The sequence below is a fragment of the Coregonus lavaretus genome, assembly GCF_964263955.1.
Source record: "Coregonus lavaretus genome assembly, chromosome: 10".
Classification (NCBI taxonomy): Eukaryota; Metazoa; Chordata; class Actinopteri; order Salmoniformes; family Salmonidae; genus Coregonus; species Coregonus lavaretus.
This window is the reverse complement of record NC_139997.1, coordinates 51,202,440-51,226,634: the sequence shown is the minus strand read 5'-3', so window position 1 is coordinate 51,226,634 and position 24,195 is coordinate 51,202,440. Positions and strand designations below refer to the sequence as shown.

Here is a 24,195-nt window from a genome sequence, read left to right as displayed (position 1 = left end):
GTTAACAAATGTATTTCTTGCAAAATTAAGAAGAAGCAAGAGAGAGAGAGCCAGCTATATTTCGTAGTATATATATTTTTTCACTTTCACTTACTTAGCTAGCATCGAATGCAGCTAGCTAGTTTGGCCTACTCAAACACCTGGCTCAAACAGAGAGGGATGCTGACTATGGCTATCCAACACTAACTCTTACAAGTCAAGGTAAGCGTTTGGTTTTATTCATTCATTCATTGCCACCGGGGCCTACTGGTGTAACTGCTTGCTGTTGACTGTACACTGCATGATTGTAGCGGGTTTACTAACGCATTATTTATAGTAGCTATGTTGACTATGATGTGACAACGATGTAGGCTGTGTGTAGAGGCTTAGAAATGTTTTTTCACCTGGTCACGGGCAGTTGATGTGTTTTGCACTGAAGTCCACAAGCGAAGGGAAAAGGTGAGAGCAGGAGAGCGCGTAGATAGATGCGAGAAGGAATTAACAATATACAATGAGCTGTTTGTATATGGCTGCTAGGAAAGTGAACTGTGTTTGCGTGTGATCAGGGGTGTATTCATTGCGCCGATTCTGTTGGAAAACATTTATTAAACAGAAGCAAACGGAACAAAACGGGGATAAAAATACCTGATTTTGTCCAATAGAAACTCTCCTTTGCAACTGTTGGACTAATGATTACACCCTAGATCAGCTAGATGCAGGCAAGAGTGTACAACGCGGTATTGAATGTGTCACTGTCTGTTACTCAAAATTATCTCGTGTGCACCTACGCTGTAAACTTTCATTCATAGGCTAGGTTGTAGCAACCTCATGATGGTACAGGGAAATTTGAGTATCATGTAGTAGTCTAAACCTATCGATGTTACATTGAGCTGGGTGAATGGAATATGAATGACAGTCATCCAATATGCTGCAATAGAAATAAGGCAATGTTCATAAAAAAATTATCTTCCTCCATCATCTTAAAACGGCACCAACCGCCACTGATATACAGTGTAATGATGGTGTTACGATTTCAAAAGATATCAAATACATTTTTATTTGTCACATGCGCCGAATACAACAGGTGTAGACCTTACAGTGAAATGCTTACTTACAAACCCTTAACCAACAATGCAATTTTCAGAAAGAATACAAAAAAAAAAAAAAAACACAAAATGACAAAATAATAAGAAATAAAATTAACTAATAATTAAATAGCAGCAGTAAAATAACAATAGCGAGGCTATATACAGGGGGTACCAGTACAGAGTCAATGTCACAACCGTCTTGAAAGGGAGCAGACCAATACGTAGCGCGTTGAGTGAACATGATGACTTTAATTAGTAAAGCACGTCAATACAAAACAAAAGACGATAGTGAAGTCCACAGTGACAATGACTGAACTTGGAACAAAAACCCACACCCACAAGGTGAAAACACACAGTATAAATATGGCTCCCAATCAGAGATAACGAGCCGACAGCTGACACTCGTTACCTCCGATTGGGAGTCACTGACCAAACACGGAAACAAAACCAAAACCAAACACAACAAATGAACACACCCTATACCCAACACAACCAAATGAATACACCCTGGCTCAAACAACACAGTCCCGGAGCCAGAGCGTGACAGTACCCCCCCCTAAAGGCGCGGACTGCGACCGCGCCTCAATACGGGCTAAACAAGGGAGGGCTGGGCGGGCATACCTCCTCGGCGGTGGTTCTGGCTCCGGTCGTGGTCCCCACCCCACCATAGTCACTACCCGCTTTCGTCGCCTCCTCCAACTGACCCCCACCGGATTAAGGGGCAGCACCGGACTAAGAGGCAGCACCGGACTAAGGGGCAGCACCGGACTAAGAGGCAGCACCGGACTAAGGGGCAGCACCGGACTAAGGGGCAGCACCAGGATAAGGGGCAGCACCAGACTAAGGGGCAGCACCGGACTGAATGGCTGATCCTGTCTGGCGGAAGGCTCTGGCTGATCCTGGCTGGCGGAAGGCTCTGGCTGATCCTGTCTGGCGGAAGGCTCTGGCTGATCCTGTCTGGCGGAAGGCTCTGGCTGATCCTGTCTGGCGGAAGGCTCTGGCTGATCCTGTCTGGCGGAAGGCTCTGGCTGATCCTGTCTGGCGGAAGGCTCTGGCTGATCCTGTCTGGCGGAAGGCTCTAGCGGCTCCGGTCTGGCGGACGGCTCTGAAGGCTCATGGCAGACGGGTGGCTTATGCAGCGCTTGGCAGACGGACAGTTCAGACGGCGTTGGGCAGACAGGCAGTTCAGGCGCCGTTGGGCAGACGGGCAGTTCAAGCGCCGTTGGGCAGACGGGCAGTTCAGGCGCCGTTGGGCAGACGGGCAGTTCAGGCGCCGTTGGGCAGACGGCAGACTCTGGCCGGGCGACGCGCACCGTAGACTTGGTGCGGGTGGCAGGAACAGGCCGGACCGGACTGGCGACGCACACCGTGGACTTGGTGCGGGGAGCAGGACTATGCCGGACCGGGCTGTGGAGACGGATAGGAGGCCTGGAGTGAACAGCGGCCACCACCCGTCCTGGCTGAATGCCTACCCTCACACACTCTGTGTGAGGCATCCGCACAGGACGTACAGGGCGGTGTACCCCTGGCCTGGTGGCCTCCTGGATTCGCCCCATCTTTGCCTCCGTCGTCCATGCCTTGTGCTTGATGCGTGGAGTCGGAACAGGTCGGGCTGGGCTGGCCACGCACACCGTAGGCTTTCTACGTGGAACAGGAACCGGCCGGGCTGGACTGGCGACGCACACCGTGGGCTTGATGCGTGGAGTAGGAACAGGCCGGTCCGTACTGGGAACACACACCACTGGCCTTAACCGGGGATCAGGAACGGGCCGGTCCGGACTGGTAACACACCTCAGTCTCTCACGCCGTGCCTCAACTGCTTCCCTCCCTCTATTCGCCAATGGCTCCCGTAATCCGGTAGCCTTCTCTCCACATCTCCCTGTGGCAGCCTCCTGCTGCCCAGCCGCCCAAGCCATGTGCCCCCCCCAAAAAACTTTTTGGGGTTGCCTCACGTCCTTCCAACGATGACCCTGCTGACGCCGTTGCTCCTCTCTCGCCAGGGCCTTGATCTTCCCCCAAGGTCCCTTGCCCCCGAGCATGTCCTCCCAGGACCACGATTTGCCCACCTGGGCCATCGCCAGCCTCTCGATCTCCTTACCAGGCGCCTCCTCCCATGTCCAGTCTCTTTGCTCCCGGACACGCTGCTTGGTCCTTTGATGGTGGGTTTTTCTGTCACAACCGTCTTGAAAGGGAGCAGACCAATACGTAGCGCGTTGAGTGAACATGATGACTTTAATTAGTAAAGCACGTCAATACAAAACAAAAGACGATAGTGAAGTCCACAGTGACAATGACTGAACTTGGAACAAAAACCCACACCCACAAGGTGAAAACACACAGTATAAATATGGCTCCCAATCAGAGATAACGAGCCGACAGCTGACACTCGTTACCTCCGATTGGGAGTCACTGACCAAACACGGAAACAAAACCAAAACCAAACACAACAAATGAACACACCCTATACCCAACACAACCAAATGAATACACCCTGGCTCAAACAACACAGTCCCGGAGCCAGAGCGTGACAGTCAATGTGCGGGGGCACCGGTTAGTCGAGGTAATTGAGGTAATATGTACATGTAGGTTGAGTTATTAAAGTGACTATGCATAGATAATAAACAGAGAGTAGCAGCAGTGTAAAAGGGGAGGGCGGTCACAATGCAAATAGTCTGGGTAGCCATTTGATTAGATGTTCACGAGTCTTATGGCTTAGAGGTAGAAGCTGTTTAGAAGCCTCTTGAACCTAGACTTGGCGCTCCGGTACCGCTTGCCATGCGGTAGCAGAGAGAACAGTCTATGACTAGGGTGGCTGGAGTCTTTGACAATTTTTAGGGCCTTCCTCTGACACCGCCTGGTATAGAGGTCCTAGATGGCAGGAAGCTTGGCCCCAGTGATGTACTGGGCCGTATGCACTACCCTCTGTAGTGCCTTGCGGTCGGAGGTCGAGCAGTTTCCATACCAGGCTGTGATGCAACCAGTCAAGATGCTCTCGATGGTGCAGCTGTAGAACCTTTTGAGGATCTGAGGACCCATGCCAAATCTTTTCAGACTCCTTAGGTTTTGTCGTGCCCTCTTCATGACTGTCTTGGTGTGCTTGGACCACGCTAGTTTGTTGATGATGTGGACACCAAGGAACTTGAAGCTCTCAACCTGCTCCACTACAGCCCCGTCGATGAGAATGGGGCCGTGCTCGGTCCTCTTCTTTTTCCTGTAGTTCACAATCATCTCCTTTGTCTTGATCACGTTGAGGGAGAGGTTGTTGTCCTGGCACCACACGGCCAGGTCTCTCACCTCCTCCCTATAGGCTGTCTCGTCGTTGTCTGTGATCAGGCCTACCACTGTTGTGTCATCGGCAAACTTAATGATGGTGTTGGAGTCGTGCCTGGCCATGCATTCATGAGTGAACCTGGAGTACAGGAGGGGACTGAGCACGCACCCCTGAGGGGCACCCCGTGTTGAGGATCAGCGTGGCGGATGTGTTGTTACCTTAACACCTGGGGGCGGCCCGTCAGGAAGTCCAGGATCCATTTGCAGAGGGAGGTGTTTAGTCCCAGGGTCCTTAGCTTAGTGATGAGCTTTGAAGGCACTATGGTGTTGAACACTGAGCTGTAGTCAATGAATAGCATTCTCACATAGGAGTTCCTTTTGTCCAGGTGTGAAAGGGCAGTGTGGAGCGCAATAGAGATTGCATCATCTGTGTATCTGTTGGGGCGGTATGCAAATTGGAGTGGGTCTAGGGTTTCTGGGATAATGGTGTTGATGTGAGCCATGACCAGCCTTTCAAAGCACTTCATGGCTACAGATGTGAGTGCTACCGGTCGGTAGTTATTTAGGCAGGTTACCTTAGTGTTCTTGGGCACAGGGACTATGGTGGTCTGCTTGAAACATGTTGGTATTACAGACTCAGACAGGGAGAGGTTGAAAATGTCAGTGAAGACACTTGCCAGTTGGTCAGCGCATGCTCGGAGTACACATCCTGGTAATTCCGTCTGGCCCTGCGGCCTTGTGAATGTTGAACTGTTTAAAGGTCTTACTCACATCGGCTACGGAGAGCGTGATCACACAGTCGTCCGGAACAGCTGATGCTCTCATGCCTGTTTCAGTGTTACTTGCCTGGAAGCGAGCATATAAGTAATTTTGCTCATCTGGTAGGCTCGTGTCACGCGATGATGACTTGTGCTTGCAAACCTAATCTGTTGAATGAGATATTGTCGTCTTATCCTTTTTTGAAGTATGCAAATAATGGCAGTGTTAGCTCTTTTTAGCCTTGTAAAGCAGAATAGCATTGTAATTCAGTGTCAACACAAGCTGCTTAAAGATCAAAGCCAAGTTGCAAGGTTGTTTTTACCCCCCCCCCCCCTTAAAATAACATCTATCTTTGTGTCATTTTTCTCTGCGATCTTAACGTGTTCTGTGTTAATATCTTCAGCCCAAACAGACGCTGCAGCGTTCCTCCCAGTTCTCCCCAGTCAGAGTAAAGTGCTATTCAGAGTGTCACTGCCACTGTAAGGTTCTCTAAATCCCCAGAGAGTATGATCTGCCCTCCATAAGCCCTTCAACTGGATCTCAGGGCACGCTAAGTACAGAGATTACGATTTTAGCACAACTCCCATTGCCTTTAACTTTCATAATTTAAGTCGAATCAAGGAACGGAAGAGGTACTGTACCTACTCCTTGATTTGATTATAGGGATGCTGGGGTATGCTTGTAATTCCTGGGCTTGATCAGAATGGACTTGGAAATCAGAACATTTATGGGGCAAATCACAACTCAGAAGTCATTCAGAGGGCTTTTAAGTGTATTAACAAGTCTATAAGGTGGAGGCATTTTACAAAAGGCTATTATATTTAACTATTTTGATTAAGTTTCTGATGGCTAAGTGATTTCTGCCCGGTATTTTATGAACTCTATGCTGAGTAATCTTTATTGTTCTTCAACATAATGAAATCATATTTCTTGAGATTTATGAAGTGACTATCTGATAGTGACTTATATCTGTCAGTAGTGAAATGATCAATAGTGACAGTTTTAATTATTAGAGATGACTCTTTGAAGTAGAACCTGAAAGTCTGTCTATCTGGATCGCTCCCAAAAGTTTAAATGAAGGCCATACAGAGAATGTGTGTGTTATTTGGAGGCAATGGAGCGCGTGGTCCCTGATGTAGCCTTTTTCCAATGCTCACTGAGAACTCCTATACATGAGTAAAAAGAGGGCAGCAAATTATGTGATGAAACATGACTGTTTTGGAGCAATAACACTTTGCATTCCTTTTGAATTTGAATTATTTTAATGTGTTAAGACTTCGAAGGAGGAAGATCTGCGAAAGTTAAATGGAGATGGGTTATCTGGCTCGGTTTAATGACAAAACACTCACACCTTGGTATATGTGAGGATAGCCTCCTCTACTCTCCTCTCCTCCTGCCTCTACCTCTCCAGTCGTTTACAGCTTGTTAGAGAGTCCCACTGTCTGCCTTGCCCTATCTAATTCCCACCCAATTACCGTCTAAATGAACCACAGGGCTGCTTAACTTGGTTTGCCTCTTCCCATTCTTTAATTTGTGATGGTAACGAACCCTGATTAATCCTCAGTAAAAGGTTCATAAATTAATCACTCAAGGCCAAATTAATCACCACCTATTCATAAGATAAATGGACAATATACATTTTGCATATGACCTAAACAAAAGAGAGAAAACATCTGGTGATTACATTACATTTCATTCTGTTTCTGTTCTTTGTACAGCCTGACCTTTTCTGCTGTTAGCCGGTAAAATGTAATTTATTAATGACTTCTGTCTGAGCTGACAGAAGACCACCATGCCATGTTTGCACCACCACAATTTTCCCAGGTAATATTGTCGTCTCAAAACCGGGACAATTTGATTAAGGCCGTCATCTCCAAGTGAGTAGCACAGACACGACAATAAAAACCTTGCCACGCAGAGACAGAAAGAATGAGAGGAGAGACCGAGGCAACAGTTAGCCAAAGGGTGAGAGAGAGAGAGAGATCTGTAGTTATTCCCTTACAAGGAATAAAAGACCCAGCACATGCTTTTTTGAAGGTGGGGAAGTTTAGCATACAAACAGACAGTGAATAATTAGTCCCAGGAGACAGATGGATCACCACGCCATGAAAATAATGCCAACATATTCTAACACTGTTGGTCTGTCCTTAAATGGCAATGAAAAATTTTGTTACCCGGGAGAGGTCTCCTTACCTTAGGCCATTTTAAGGCCACTCTAAGGTCAGAAACACAGCCTGTGTGCTATAATACACAAAAGGGTGGTTGTGAGGGCAACAAAACAATACATCAACAACAAATACTGTACAGGAAAACACACTTTGAATATTATATTCCAATGGACATTTGAATATAACATTCCAATGCACAGTGAGATTGGCTGTAATATGGTACATAAAGCAGTATGGAAGAGAGATCCTTAAATTGAAACTGTACTGAACAAAAATAAACACAACATGTAACAATTTCAAAGATGAGTTACAGTTCATATTAGGAAATCATTCAATTGAAATTAATTAATTTATCCTAATCGATGGATTTGACATGACAGGGAATACAGATATGCATGTTGGTCACAGATACCTTTACAAAAAAATTAAAAAATAAAAAAATTAATAGGGCCGTGGACAGTGGTGTAAAGTACTTAAGTAAAAAATACTTTAAAGTACTACTTAATAAGTTTTTTTTACTTTACTAGTTATATTTTTGACAACTTTTACTTTACTCAAATGCTTTGTTTGTAAATTATGTCTGAGTGTTGGAGCATGCCCCTGGCTATATGTAAATTAAAAAAAACAAGAACAATTGTGCCATCTGGTTTAATTAATAAGGAATTTGAAATGATTTATACTTTTACTTTTGTATATTTTAGCACCTTTGCATTTAGTTTTGAAACTTACAGTGCCTTGCAAAAGTATTCATCCCCCTTGGCGTTTTTTCCTATTTTGTTGCATTACAACCTGTAATTTAAATGGATTTTTATTTCATGTAATGGACATACACAAAATAGTCAAAATTGGTGAAATGCAAAAAATAACTTTTTTCAAAAAATGCAAAATAAATTATAACGGAAAAGTGGTGCGTGCACATGTATTCACCCCCTTTGCTATGGAGCCCCTAAATAAGATCTGGTGCAACCAATTACCTTCAGAAGTCACATAATTAGTTACATAAAGTCCACCTGTGTGCAATCTAAGTGTCACATGATCTGTCACATGATCTCAGTATAAATACAGTCGTGGTCAAAAGTTTTGAGAATGACACAAATACTAATTTTCACAAAGTCTGCTGCCTCAGCAAGACTTGTTGCCCCCCCCCCCAAAATGGTGATACAAATGTAAAAAGCATGTTAAACATTCTTCCTCCTAATGAAGTGTTTATGTAAATCGCCAGAACAATCTGTGATACCAAAAATATTTTCAGGCCATGCTGCCATGGAATCGCCCTCATGTTATTTGAAAATACCATCTTGAACACAAGAGACATGAGGAAGTCATCACACAGTGTGTCAGTAGTGTATAAGTAGGTTTGATACTATATGTAAAACCTTGAGAAAATAAAGGATGTACTATCAATGCTGCTCACATAAACTGCACCAACATGAAAGGTTTTTGCCATCAAATAACATACTGTTTTAAGTGGTGCAGTTTGGTTGATTACAGGGTACTTACATGGATCGGCAACCCTGTCAGCTTCTCCACTCTTCTGCAAAGAGAGAGAACAACACAAAGTGTTACTATGGGCCTCAGACAAAACCCTTGTGTGCTTCTCAGCAAAATGTTGGGCAACATGTAATGTGTGTTTTCCTCTCTGAGAAAAGTTTTACACTGTTTCCGGGGTAAATTCATTCATCCCCCTCATAAAATTACATTTGGCAAGACTGCAAGATGGCAGGTGTCATCCCAGTTTGCCTGGATATCTGTCAGGATGATGTAGAGCTCAAGAAGCAAGAAGCACCATGCCTGTGAAGTTCATATTTATCCTCGGTGCACGTAACAAAGAACACTTTGGGCTTCTCAGAGCAGCTGTTGGGATTATGTACGTCCCTCACTGCCAGGCAAAGATATCTGCATAATTAAAGTGCCAAATACAATAAGAGCCAGGGAATTGAAATAGATGGAAATCACTCTGAAGGGTCACAGTAAGGAAGCCTAAATGAATCATTGCAGGCTGAGTGGTTTAAAACAATGGATAACCATGTCATACAGTATGCAGCTTATGTATTGTAAGTAGGCTAACAACATGGACTCACTGTATGTCCACACACAGCCCATGAAACCAAAACAATGTCTCCTCTTACATCTTTGCATGCCAGCTGTTGTCCACCATATTTGACGTGATGCAACAAATAGCGTCCCTCTCTCTAAATCTGGCTTGTAATGAGCTTGACAGATAAAGCATATGTTTCTGATAGCCTTCTTGGCAGCGGAAGCAGAGAGCCCTTGGTCCTTGGAGACTGTGAAGAGACACCGCTGCCATTCAACAGAATGTGCTTCCGTGTGATTAGGGCCAAGTCAAACCCTCCTCTCATGCCATCTGCCTGTCTTAATTGCCATTCGTGAATCCTCGTCGCAGAGTAAAGCGTTTGCACTGATCAAGGGCCTTCCATAATTTCAAGAGGGTCCTGTTTGTTCAGTTGATTAGAGACTGTCACTGCGTTCGGAACCACTGAGGAAACTAAGAGCGGACAGAGTGACACAGAGAAATACTCTAGGTCTAGACTCAATCAGCTAACCAATATCTGTGTTTTCTGGATTTAATTGAACATCACACAGCACCCATGCAAACATTTCTTTGGGGAGAGGCACAATTGTAACAGCAGGACAATTCAGCCCAAGCTGTATCATTATGTATGCTGGTAGAATATATGCCTCTCTTTTGCCTCTGTTCCTCTCCTATAAGGGTGCTGTGCAGCCAATCTCATTCATAGGTCCATATGCTTATCCACTCTCTTTAATTTAAGCCAGCAGTGTGATTTAGCTACCTGTGCCAGATCAGCTTGCTAGACAGCACACAGACGACAGCAGACAGATGGCCGGCAACCATTAGACTGATAAGGAAGAGCAGACTGTACAATATAAATCTTAGTTGAATACCTGCATCTTATGAAGATAAAATTGAAAAGACCTTTCAACTGCCAAGGGTATACAGTGGCTTCAGAAAGTATTCATACCCCTTGATTTATTGTTGTGTTAAAGACTGAATTCAAAATGGATTAAATATATTTCTTTCACCTATCTACACACAATAACCCATAATGACAAAGTGAAAACATGTATTTAGAAATGTTTGCAAATTTATTGAAAATGAAATACAAAAAATGAATTTACATACAGTTGAAGTCGGAAGTTTACATACACTTAGGTTGGAGTCATTAAAACTCGTTTTTCAACCACTCCACAAGTTTCTTGTTAACAAACTATAGTTTTGGCAAGTCAGTTAGGACATTTACTTTGTGCATGACACAAGTGATTTTTCCAACAATTGTTTACAGACAGATTATTTCACTTATAATTCACTGTATCACAATTCCAGTGGGTCAGAAGTTTACATACACTAAGTTGACTGTGCCTTTAAACAGCTTGGAAAATTCCAGAAAATGATGTCATTGCTTTAGAAGCTTCTGATAGGCTAATTGACATCATTTGAGTCAACTGAAGGTGTACCAGTGGATGTATTTCAAGGCCTACCTTCTAACTCAGTGCCTCTTTGCTTGACATCATGGGAAAAAAAGAAATCAGCCAAGACCTCAGAAAAAAAATTGTAGACCTCCACAAGTCTGGTTCATCCTTGGGAGCAATTTCCAAACGCCTGAAGGTACCACGTTCATCTGTACAAACAATAGTATGCAAGTATAAACACCATGCGACCACACAGCCGTCATACCGCTCAGGAAGGAAACGCGTTCTGTCTCCTAGAGATGAACGTACTTTGGTGCGAAAAGTGCAAATCACTCCCAGAACAACAGCAAAGGACCTTGTGAAGATGCTGGAGGAAACAGGTACAAAAGTATCTAAATCCACAAAACGAGTCCTATATCGACATAACCTGAAAGGCCGCTGAGCAAGGAAGAAGCCAATGCTCCAAAACCGCCATAAAAAAGCCAGACTATGGTTTGCAACTGCACATGGGGACAAAGATCGTACTTCTTGAAGAAATGTCCTCTGGTATGATGAAACAAAAATAGAACTGTTAGGCCATAATGACCATCGTTATGTTTGGAGGAAAAAGGGGGTAGATTGCAAGCCCAAGAACACCATCCCAACCGTGAAGCATGGGGGTGGCAGCATCATGCTGTGGGGGTGCTTTGCTGCAGGAGGAACTGGTGCACTTCACAAAATAGATGGCATCATGAGGAAGGAAAATTATGTGGATATACTGAAGCAGCATCTCAAGACATCAGTCAGGAAGTTAAAGCTTGGTCGCAAATGGGTCTTCCAAATGGACAATGTTGTGGCAAAATGACTTGAGGACAACAAAGTCAAGGTATTGGAGTGGCCATCACATAGCCCTGACCTCAATCCTATAAAACATTTGTGGGCAGAACTGAAAAAGCGTGTGGAAGCAAGGAGGCCTACAAACCTGACTCAGTTATACCAGCTCTGTCAGGAGGAATGGGCCAAAATTCACCCAACTTATAGTGGGAATCTTGTGGAAGGCTACCCGAAACGTTTGACCCAAGTTAAACAATTGAAAGGCAATGCTACCAATTACTAATTGAGTGTATGTTAACTTCTGACCCACTGGGAATGTGATGAAAGAAATAAAAACTGAAATAAATAATTCTATCTACTATTATTCTGACATTTCACATTCTTAAAATAAAGTGGTGATCCTAACTGACCTAAGACAGGGAATTTTTACTAGGATTAAATGTCAGGAATTGTGAAAAACTGAGTTTAAATGTATTTGGCTAAGGTGTATGTAAACTTCCGACTTCAACTGTAAGTATTCACGCCCCTGAGTCAATACTTTGTAGAAGCACCTTTGGCGGCGATTAGAGCTTTGAGTTGTCTTGGATATGTCTGTATCAGCTTTGCTCATCTGGATTTTGGGATTTTCTCCCATTCTTCCTTGAAAATTTTCTCAAGCTCTGTTAAGTTAGATGGGGAGCGGCAGTGAACAGCAATCTTCAAGTCTGGGCTTTGGCTGAGCCACTCAAGGACTTTTACATTCTTGTTCTGAAGCAATTCCAGCATTGCTTTGGCTGTATGCTTGGGGTCATTGTCCTGTTGGAATGTAATTCTTTGTCCCAGTCTAAGGTCGTTTGCACTCTGAATCAGGTTTTCATCAAGGATTTGCCTGCATTTGGCTCCATTCATTGTTCCCTCTATCCTTACTAGTCTCCCAGTCCATGCCGGTGAAAAACATCCCCATAGCATAGGGATGGTGTTAGACGGGTGATGAGCTGTGTCTGGTTTTCTCCAGACATAGCGCTTTGCATTCAGGCCAAGGAGTTCACATTTTTTCTCATCGGACTATAAAATATTTTGCCTTATGCTCTCAGAGTCTTTCACGTGCCTTTATGCAAACTCCAGGCGTGCTGTCATGTACCTTTTTCTCAGGAGTCGCTTCTATCTGGCCACTCAACCATAAAGCCCAGGTTGGTGAAGTGCTGTAGAGATTGTTTTCCTTCTGGCAGGTTCTCCCATCTCAGCCAAGGAACTATGTAGTTCTGTCAGAGTGGTTGGACGGCCAGCTCTAGGCAGAGTCTGGGTAGTTCGATATTTTTTCAATTCCCAATTATGGAGACCACTTTACTCTTAGAAACGTTCAATTCAATTCAATTGTTTTATACCCTTCCCCGGATATATGCCTTATCACAATTCTATCGCAGGGATCTACGGACAGTTCTTTGGACTTGGTATAGTTTCTGCTCAGACATGCACTGTGAACTGTGGGACCTTTTACAGTATAGACAGGTGTGTTTCTTTCTAAATCATATCTAAACAATTGAATTGGCCATGGGTGGACTCCAATCAAGTTGTAGTGACATCTCAAGGATGATCAAAGAAAATTGGATGCACCGGAGCTCAATTTGGAGTGTCATAGCAAAGGGGTGTGAATACTTAAAGTACCAGTCAAAAGTGTGGACACACCTACTCATTCAAGGGTTTTTCTTTATTTTTACTATTTTCTACATTGTAGAATAATAGTGAAGACATCAAAACTATGAAATAACACATATGGAATCATGTAGTAACCAAAAAAGTGTTAAACAAATCAAAATATATTTTATATTCTTCAAAGTAGCCATCTTTTGCCTTGATGACAGCTTTGCACACTCTTGGCATTCTCTCAACCAGCTTCACCTGGAATGCTTTTCCAACAGTCTTGAAGGAGTTCCCACATATACTAAGCACTTGTTGGCTGCTTTTCCTTCACTCTGCGGTCCAACTCATCCCAAACCATCTCAATTGGGTTGAGGTCGGGTGATTGTGGAGGCCAGGTCATCTGATGCAGCAACAAATCACTCTCCTTCTTAGTCAAATAGCCCTTACACAGCCTGGAGGTGTGTTTTGGGTCATTGTCCTGTTGAAAAACAAATGATAGTCCCATTCAGCGCAAACCAGATGGGATGGCATATTGCTGCAGAATGCTGTGGTAGCCATGCTGGTTAAGTGTGTCTTGAATTCTAAATAAATCACAAACAGTGTCACCAGCAAAGCACCCCCACACCATCACACCTCCTCCTCCATGCTTCACGGTGGGAACCACAAATGCGGAGATCATCCGTTCACCTACTTTGCATCTCACAAAGACACGGCGGTTGGATCCAAAAATCTCAAATTTAGACTCATCAGACCAAAAGACAGATTTCCACCGGTCTAATGTCCATTGCTTGTGTTTCTTGGCCCAAGCAAGTCTCTTCTTATTATTGGTGTCCTTTAGTAGTGGTTTCCTTGCAGCAATTCGACCATGAAGGCCTGATTCACACAGTCTCCTCTGAACAGTTGATGTTGAGATGTGTCTGTTACTTGAACTCTGTGAAGCATTTATTTGTGCTGCAATCTGAGGTGCAGTTAACTCTAATTAACTTATCCTCTGCAGCAGAGGTGACTCTGGGTCTTACTTTCCTGTGGCGGTCCTCACGAAAGACAGTTTCATTATAGTGCTTGATGGTTTTTGCGACTGCACTTGAAGAAACTTTCAAAGTTCTTGAAATGTCCGTATTGACTGACCTTCATGTCTTAAAGTAATGATGGACTGTCGTTTCTCTTTGCTTATTTGAGCTGTTCTTGCCATAAAATGGACTTGGTCTTTTACCAAATAGGGCTATCTTCTGTATACCACCACTACTTTGTCACAACACAACTGATTATCTCAAACGCATTAAGAACGAAATAAATTCCACAAATTAACTTTTAACAAACCCTGGATTGAGTAGGGGTGTCCAAACATTTGACTGGTACTGTATATAAATGCGATATTTCTGTATTTCATTTTACATTTTAGTAATTTAGCAGACGCTCTTATCCAGAGTGACTTACAGTTAGTGAGTGCACACATTTTTCATACTGTCCCCCCGTGGGAATCGAACCCACAACCCTGGCGTTGCAAGCGCCATGCTCTACCAACTGAGCTACAGGAGGCAAGTATTTCCTTTCCAATAAATGTGCAAACATTTCTAAAAACATGTTTTCACTTTGTCATTATGGGGTATTGTGTGTAGATGGATGAGAGATACATCTATTTGATAAATTTTTAATTCAGGCTGTAACACAACAAAATGTGGAATAATTAAAGGGGTATGAATACTTTCTGAAGGCACTGTATCAGATTGAATTCACACAAGGCTAGCACACAAAGCTACAGTAAGTATGTGACTGGTATGTTAATGAGAAATCTGTTCAGAAATGGTAGAAATCAAGTAGCACTATATTCATAGACCTATCTAATTGTGTTGTGTGCCCATCAGTTGATATAGGAAATAAGCAAAAATATACCTTCCAATCTGACAATTTTAATGAATACAATGCAAGACCTTACTCTGACTAATACTAAAGTAACTGGAACTTTCCGGCAGCAGAAAATTCTGGAAAATCTCAACTGACAAATTACTTTCCCCTGAATTCTAAGTTCCCCCTGCATTCCATTTGTGTCATTAGTGGGAGAGTTGGGCATCGTGCTGCATGCTTTCCCTGATATTTACTGGCATGATTTGTCCTCTAAGTGTTCCTATTAATTGTAATTACAGTGCCATACTTCCTGGAGATGGAGGGAGACAAAAGAGTTCCACAGAGTTTTTAAGAGCTTCTTACATGCCCAGATATTTCCCTAATTAAAGTGCTAATCGCTTTCCTATGGGAGGGCAAGACAGGTCAGGCTAAGAGAGGATGCATGCTCACTACTAATATGGAGCCACATGCCCAGGCCACTCCACTCATAGAGTGGACAACTTTCCACCAGACTGCCGCCGACTTGCCGTCCATGTCATTGCCTGTCTGGTAGTAACCTGGAAACACCTCCAGCGTGAGAATTAGTTTGAGATCTACTTAATATAATGGCTCTGGGCAGTGTTGTAGTCGAGTCACTAAACCTCGAGTCCGGTTACTGCTGTTTTTTCACTTGTACTGCCGGGTAGGAGAAATCTGCCCAGCAACAACTACTGGTGGGCTGGCAGGAAGATTTTCATGTGAGCATTGAAGCAATGCAAAGATTTTCCTCCTTCCCCAATGGTCATAACTGCCTGCAATATGAAGTCATTCATACATAGGCTCACACACATTTTATTTTAATATAATGTTCAATAGTTATGTCAAATCAGTAATGATGTTTTGAAGGGATAAATGGTCACTAGACTAAATTGGCTATTGCTCCTGGGAGATTGACCAGTAATTGTAACAGGCTCTCAGCTACTTTTTTGTAATCGCCCACTGATATTTGTGTAGGTTTTTTATTGCAGAGTGAAATCTAAAGGAAGACTTGTCAGAACCTGGCTATGGGATGCAGGGTGGAAATTGGGAGGGTAGAGATAGACAACAAATTCAAAGACAGCCTACTTTACTATACTCAAGGGGAGAGAGAGACTAATAGCTAGACTGTTGTTTTACGATTCAATTCAATACTCATGTTTTCAATTTCGTAAAAGCAGTTTGTGTTTCTTAACCAGGCAAAGCTAAATAGTAGGCTGGTGACTGGTGGTTACAGGGAAGCAAGTGAATCGCTTGCACGATGTGTGGCCTACTGATTGGGTGGCGGAACCGGAGCAGAGCCTGCCTGTCTGTCTGCCAACAGCTCACCAGCTGATGTGGCGGTTCTTCCCACTGCTAGAGAACAGAACCCTCGCCGCTCTGCGCACCCAGTGCTGCTAATATTCTGCTTATCATAGTAGCCTATCCAGTCCAAGTGCAAATACACATCATGAGCAATGTTCCCTCTAAACTATGCGCAGCTCCCCGGGACTACCGCAGATGAAATATCAGCATGAGCAGAGAAGCACAAGATTGAACTTCACTCAACTTTCTAGAGTTTTCCCCGTTAGTTAACACTATCAACGTTTCCCTTTACTGTGGGAATTGTGATCGAAGCAACACAATATTAGCCACTTTCAATGCAACATACCGAAACAAAAAACTATGCAAGAGATTTTGTTGTAGGCAGAACGCATCGGAGTAGGATTCTATTTAACTGACAACAGGCCGTACTCTACACAGACCAGTGTGCCATAACCAATCAGAGCTGCAGTAGGCCTACATGCAAATAGACAATTTCCATAAATGGATCTGTGCCATTCACTTTGAACCTCATTTTTTACAGCATGAGCGGTCATGAGTAGATGTGCTTGTGACATGTGTACATTTGTACATATCCTTTGCTAGTTAGTGAGTTATTAGCCCTGTTATAGATCATTTGTAGTCAGCAATGGGGGAGTGATTGTTTCCTACAAGAGCACAAAACGTGTGCATTTCTAGGCTGCATTCCAAACACTTAAAAGACACACCCTCTCCCCTCAGCCCTCAAATTAAGTGGACAATTCTGATGACGTATCATGACGTCTGACGAGTTGACACTTGCAGGGCAAGGCGTTAGGGAATATATATTTTTTAACCCCTTTTTCTCCCCAATTTCGTGGTATCCAATTGGTAGTTACAGTCTTGTCCCATCACTGCAACTCCCCTACGGACACGGGACAGGCGAAGGTCGAGAGCCGTGCGTCCTCCGAAACACAACCCAACCGAGCCGCTTCTTGACACAATGCCCGCTTAACCCGGAAGCCAGCCCCACCAATGTGTTGGAGGAAACACTGTACACCTGGTGACCGTGTCAGCGTGCCTTAGACCACTGCGGGGCAAGGGAAGAATGAATTAATTTTAAATGGACCGCTCTTGCCTGGAAATGGGTCACTCCTTCCCACGGTTGTGTTTTCAGTCATCATGGACCCACCAGTAGCTGTTGTGTGTGCTTTATATGCGCTACAGTGAATTATGATTCCATTTCATATCTTGGCTAGAAGACGCATCCGCAGACATCACATGTTAGCCATCTGACTATATCAGGTAAATCAAAAATTACAATGTATAAGTGTGACTTATTTACATACCGTATACCGGGTTATTTGGAAATAGCTATACGGGATGGTTTTTCAATACCGTCAATATCATTGAAACTATTTCTTATACGTTTTTTTTATACATTTGAATATTTGTAGCAACTTTTAAAGTAAATACTTGCAGTCAACTTGTGCAATACATTAGGGAGATAAAGAAGATTGCGTTCTTCATTTCACCGGTCACAGAATGTTTCATTCTGAAGCTTAACAGTAGTCCCCAGTCACGTGGTGTTTGTTTACAAGCACACAACAATGAGAGACCGGAGCCTTGTGAGTCACTCACTGTTGTGCAGCACGCGCCAGATGATCTAGCTAGTTACAGTATGGAATTCACAATTAAATGTTTGCCAGCTAGATATCTTAGCTATTAAGTTAACTGTCTAAAATGTGCTAAATGCTCTGTAGTTGCATTTGGTTTGCTAAAGTGTTAGCTTCTTCCAAAATCAAGCTTCACTTGCTAACAGCAGAGAATCCCCTCCTGGATCAAGAGCCTTGCTGTCTAATATTTATTTTGTGCATGCAGCAAACTGTGAGTAGCATTTTTTGTTACTTGTATAACTTTATGTCTGTCCTACAAATAGTTTAGGTCAGAGACTGTATAAAATGTTCGCAATCCGCTCGTTAGCATTTAGTTAGCATTCTCTATCGGATTGTACTTGTACTTGTTAGCATTTCTAACTTTCAGATCACAGAGGCCCAGTGGGGTTTTAAGATTGCGCCCCTTGTGTTCAGTGCCGGTATTACCGAATATCCCAGTATGGCACAAGGTCAGTATGAAGGTACAGTATGACAATCTGGATACCGCCCAAGCCTAGCGGTAACTTCCTTTGTGGGGAATGTAGAATAGCCTACCTGTGTATTTTGCCTAGTGGCGCATGCTGTTGAGTTTTGGCCACGAGAGAAGAATGTGGTGGTATTTTTGTCTTACAGAAATGTTATACTTGGCTATTATATTCTGCTCTGTTATGTAGAATACTGTGATCATTATGTGATCTTGCAGACATTGATTGAACTTTGATATAACTTTATTAAACGAGCACCATGACCGTTCGCCTGAGTGGCCAGTTCTCTGCGCATAGAGAATATACACATGTGCAGAACGTGATCCGCACAAGAGCAGAAGCTTCGGGAAGTGCAGTGGACTAAATATCCCGGAAAAGTTGGATCCGCAGCCACTCGGTAAACTAAATAGTACACTTTTTGTAATGTTCGCAAGTATGTCCCCATTGTGTTTAAATGGAAGACCTACAAACAATGATTTGCGTTATCAAGCAAAAATGCCTATTTGCATGATTTTATCTTAAAGGTTCAGCAGTGTAGTTAGTTCTACTGGTGAGCTTGTGTTAGTAAAGTGGATTGATGGTATAATGGCGCGGGAGGGGATGGCCGCCATTTTACATGCTCTTGCTATTTTGTGCACTGATCCAAACTTTTTTGGTACATAATGTTTTGGCCATTGTTTCATATGACTGGAAATAACTTTTTTCTGGACATCAAAACAGCAATTACTAACGTCGATTTGGATGAGGACTTCTATTTCAATGAATCGGAGGCAAAGGACATAATGCTCATCCCAGACCAAATCCCAGTCACTCGGAGGAGGCGAAGGCGGCGCTATAGGGGTCGGCTTGCAAGATATCTATAGAGACTGCGATGGCGAGTGGATAAGTTGCTATTACCTTCCGTTCTAATGGCAAATGTGCAATCACTGGAGAACAAACTGGATGAGCTCTGTTCGAGACTATCCTATCAACGTGATCTGAAGAACTGTAATATCCTATGTTTCACTGAGTTGTGGCTGAACAAGGACATGGAAAATATAAATCTAGCTGTTTTTTCTATACATCGGCAGAACAGAACAGCTGAATCCGGTGAGCAGAGGAGAGTATGTCTCTTTGTCAACAACAGTTGGTGCGCAATCTCTAATATTAATATTAAGGTCAACTGAAGTGAACCAGTCACTGTTGGTTTTGCTCTGATAGCCCCTTTGCGTAGTGCCTTCCTGCGGTCAATGACCAAAAGCGCCCTCATGGGTGGACTGTTATTAATACATTCATAATGTCATAGTTAATTAAGATTACTTTTTTTAAACAGCAAAAATCCGGTGTTTCTATGTCAAACAGTTTAGTTATATTTCAGTCTTTGGTGATGTACATGAAGTGTAATATTGGGATGCAAACTCAATATATCTATATCTGACATGTTGAAACTAAAACTCAGTTTAAAACAGGTGGATTCATAGCGAATAGTGAACTGCAGTCTGTATCCCTTTGTGACTGTTGACAAGACCCAGGGCTGGACTGCGCATGCGCTCCAGTTCCCTGCTCTTGCAGAGAGTCGCCCCACAAGTCGGATGACTCTCTCTCTCACCAGTGGTGCCGGAGCACACTAATTTGTCTTATGTTGACTCTGTGCCCATGGCAAGATGCCTGGATGTGACAGATACTTTTGGGGACAGTGCTTGGTGGCGATTGGCAAATTGTTGCTTGTGAAAGCACTGACAGGAGAGCTGTGGCACGGGGGGGGGGGGGGGGTACTCAGAGGTTGAGTGAGAGGCCCCCGTCTTTCCTGTGAGTGGATGCATAGAGATTAACGGCTGCACGAGGGGCAGGGTTTGAGGAGTACAGATGTGCCTCCCCTATTTCGATGGTGATGGAACGTTTGTGCTCCACCCGAGAGGAGGCAGGCCAGGACACAGAGTGAACTGTTGGCTGCCCCTCTCTACCACTGGGGACGTACCCCAGGGGAATCAGGTGTGCGGGACCCCGGTGAGGTAGCAGTGAAGGGCCGCTTCCCCCACTCTCGGCCTCTGTTAGAAGAACCGAAATGTAGGTTCGCTGGAGGTTGTGCGTTACGTAAGAAACCCTGGTGCCGCAAGGTCTACTGGGCAAGCAGAAGTTCTCACCTTTACCCAAACAGTATCTTTGACACGATAGGCGCATCAAGGAAATCTGCCTTTTCCTTGTCCGACAGGCTGGACAAGTTGAGCCACTGGGCCCTCTCCCCCACCACCACAAGGCTCATGGAGCACCCACAGCCTTGGATGGCACCTCTGGAGGCTCGGAGGTTAAGATCTGCAATGACGCAGATCTCATCCCACTGGTCTTGGCTGGCTGTGCCTTTGACTAAGAGAGTGCTCAATCGGTCTGGTACGCCAGCAGTAGGGACATTCAACGCCCATACGGAATGTGCCACAGACATGTAGACCTTTCGGAATATATTTTTTTAAATTTTTTATTTAACCTTTATTTAACCAGGTGAAGACAGTGAAGCTCTCCTTCTTCCCAGGGAGAGCAGTGCCAGTCATAGACGACGCACTGGGTTTGAGGTGGCTAGCCAGTGATGGCTCGGACCACCGGCGGCTTGCCAAAGCCCATTTCCTCCATGCCAACAAAGTTCCTGGTTTGGGACTTGCTGGACAGGGGCTTGTCCCAGTTACATTTGTCCCAGTTAGAGTTGTTTCCCCGGGATGGTGCGAGACCACGGGTGCGGGCCAGTCGATACCAAGCCTGGTTTCTGCCCATTTACAGACATCAATAAATCAGATTTTTTTGTCGGGTGCCAATGCCGCACTGAGGGCAGAAAAGGGCCTTGAGCCGTGGGCTTGAGTTTCCTTTTCCTCCCCTTCCTTAAATCGATTTGTAGTATTTCTTCCTGATCGATATCAAAGTTCTCGTCCTCCTCGTCCGCTTCTTTGTTTTGATACAACGAATCGAGGGCCCCGTATTCCATAGCCTCCTCCCAGGAGGGTATGGGTTTTGGGTCAGCCTCCTCCCAGGAGGGTAGGGGTTTTGGGTCAGCCTCATCGCCAGAAGCCTGTGAGGGTGACGAGTCTTGTTTGGGAGTTGTTCTGCGCACTTGTGATGAATGGAGTTTGCAGGCAGTGCCCTACAATGCACGCAGAACTTAGGGTTAGCGAGGGATGCCATAGAATGCTCAAAACCCAAGCAGGTGATACACATGGGGTGTGTATCCTTGCCTGCTATCATCGCCCTGCATGGGCATGGGTGTGCCGGTGCTGGGGCGGAGGCAGGAGGCCTGCTAGGTTCTCCCTGTATAGCGGTAGCAGGCTCCATGGCGCCGAGAAATTGTATTCCTCAAGCAAAGTGTGAGCAAGCTAGCATATGCCTCGTGACTAATAGCCTAGCGACAAACAAAGCGTGTCTCTCGACTGTCGAGCTGTGAAGCTAGGGAGGTCAGTCTAGTCAACACAGCCCGTGAGCGTGTTGTGCTAAACGTGAGAGGAGAGCTAGCAATTCTACTCTTGTAGGTAGAAAAGCTAGTTTGATATTTCACACCTGTCAGGTGGATGGATTATCTTGGCAAAGGAGAAATGCTCACTAACAGGGATGTAAACAAATTTGTGCACAAAATTTGAGAGAAATAAGCTTTTTGTGCATACTGAAAATATCGGGGATCTTTTATTTCAGCTCATGGTACCAACACTTTACATGTTGCGTGTATATTTTTGTTCAGTGTAGCTTATTCATTACAAAGCCTAACTGAGAAAAAACACAAGCCTGAACAGAGATACACTATCTATACAAAGTATGTGGACTCAAATTAGTGGATTCTGCTATTTCAGCCACACCCGTTGCTGACAGGTGTATAAAATCGAGCACACAGCCATGCAATCTCCATAGACAAACATTGGCAGTAGAATGGCCTTACTGAAGAGCTCAGTGACTTTCAACGTGGCACCGTCATAGGATGCCACCTTTCCAACAAGTCAGTTTGTCACATTTCTGACCTGCTAGAGCTGCCCCGGCCACCTGTAAGTGCTGTTATTGTGAAGTGGAAATGCCTAGGAGCAACAACGGCTCAGTCGCGAAGTGGTAGGCCACACAAGCTCACAGAACGGGACCGCCGAGTGCTGAAGCGCGTAGCGCGTAAAAATTGTCTGTCCTCGGTTGCAACACTCACTACTGAGTTCCAAACTGCCTCTGGAAGCAACATCAGCACAATAACTGTTAGTCGGGAGCTTCATGAAATGGGTTTCCATGGCCGAGCAGCCGCATACAAGCCTAAGATCACCATGCGCAATGCCAAGCGTCGGCTGGAGTGGTGTAAAGCTCGCCGCCATTTGACTCTGGAGCAGTGGAAACGCGTTCTCTGGAGTGATGAATCACACTTCACCACCTGGCAGTCCGACGGACGAATCTGGGTTTGGCGGATGCCAGGAGAACGTCACCTGCCCGGATGCATAGTGCCAACTGTAAAGTTTAGTGGAGGATGAATAATGGTCTGGGGCTGTTTTTCATGGTTCGGGCTAGGCCCCTTAGTTCCAGTAAAGAGGAATCTTAACGCTACAGCATACAATGACATTCTAGACGATTCTGTGCTTCCAACTTTGTGGCAACAGTTTGGGGAAGGTCCTTTCCTGTTTCAGCATGACAATGCCCCCATGCACAAAGCGAGGTCCATACAGAAATGGTTTGTTGAGATCTGTGTGGAAGAACTTGACTGGCCTGCACAGAGCCCTGACCTCAACTCCATTGACCACCTTTGGGATGAATTGGAACTCAGACTGCGAGCCAGGCCTAATCGCCCAACACCCGTGTTCGACATCACTAATGCTCTCGTGGCTGAATGGAAGCAAATCCCGCAGAAATGTTCCAACATCTAGTGGAAAGCCTTCCCAGAAGAGTGGAGGCTGTTTTAGCAGGAAAGGGGGGGACCAACTCCATATTAATGCCCATGATTTTGGAATTAGATGTTGGACGAGCAGGTGTCCACATACTTTTGGTAATGTAGTGTATATTGGTCTCTTCTGTTTGGTATGTATGTTTGAGAAGCAACAATGTGCATATCATCATCTGTAAGTACTCAATGCCGATACCACTGTGGATGTCAAAATAGAGATGTCTTAGTGAATTCCCTGTAGGTCTCATGCCTTGAAGTCTTGAATACAAGCTTGAGTGGGTAAGCACTGTATCATGCTAATCTCAAACGTTACTATTTCCCAAATTCATCCTCTCTCTTATCCATCCTAATCTTTCCCGTGTACCCTAAATACCGTCTCAATTATATTTCCTATTTTCCATCCTCTCCTCCGTTGTATTGTTTATTCTCATCCCCCTCTCTGCGGAGCGAATCATGCTTATAATCCAAAAGGTTACATTTGAATTTGATTCTGAGATATGGCTTTGTGAGGGGCGAGGCTGTTATGTGAGGTTCCATGATGCCATAGGTTAAAATGGGAATATGAGAGTGAGGGTGGCTGATGCCTGATGGCTGACCTTACCAGAGCCAGGTGGCCTGATGGCCTAGCATGGTGGCTCCTCTCCAGTCGCCCCAGGTGCTGTAACTTAACCAGGACAATGGAGGCTCTGCCTGGGATTTGTCAGCTCATTATTTACCCAACAATTACCCTCAGGAAACTTTGTACATCTGTCTCAGTCTATCAAGGTTCCAGTAAGGATTGACAGTCAAAGTTTGTTTCAGTGACATGTGTTTGTTTACATTTATCATTGTTTCTGGTGTATACTGGCCAGGGTGGCTTCATTTTATTCATTTTTTCAACCCTGAAGGCTCCTGCTCTGTTGCATA

The 24,195-nt window shown here is 44.4% G+C and overlaps 1 protein-coding gene across 1 annotated transcript in view; it reads right to left on the bottom strand.

Annotated features, from left to right (window-relative positions):
* The window catches only part of LOC311135702 (follistatin-related protein 4-like), a gene marked incomplete at both ends in the record, with an annotated part of 192,998 nt that overhangs the window by 166,503 nt on the left and 2,300 nt on the right, over nucleotides 1-24,195 (bottom strand). The window contains one exon of the mRNA XM_084169722.1: nucleotides 8,765-8,798. Within this exon, the coding sequence (XP_084025848.1) occupies nucleotides 8,765-8,798 (34 nt within the window). The remainder of the gene's footprint in view (nucleotides 1-8,764; nucleotides 8,799-24,195) is intronic.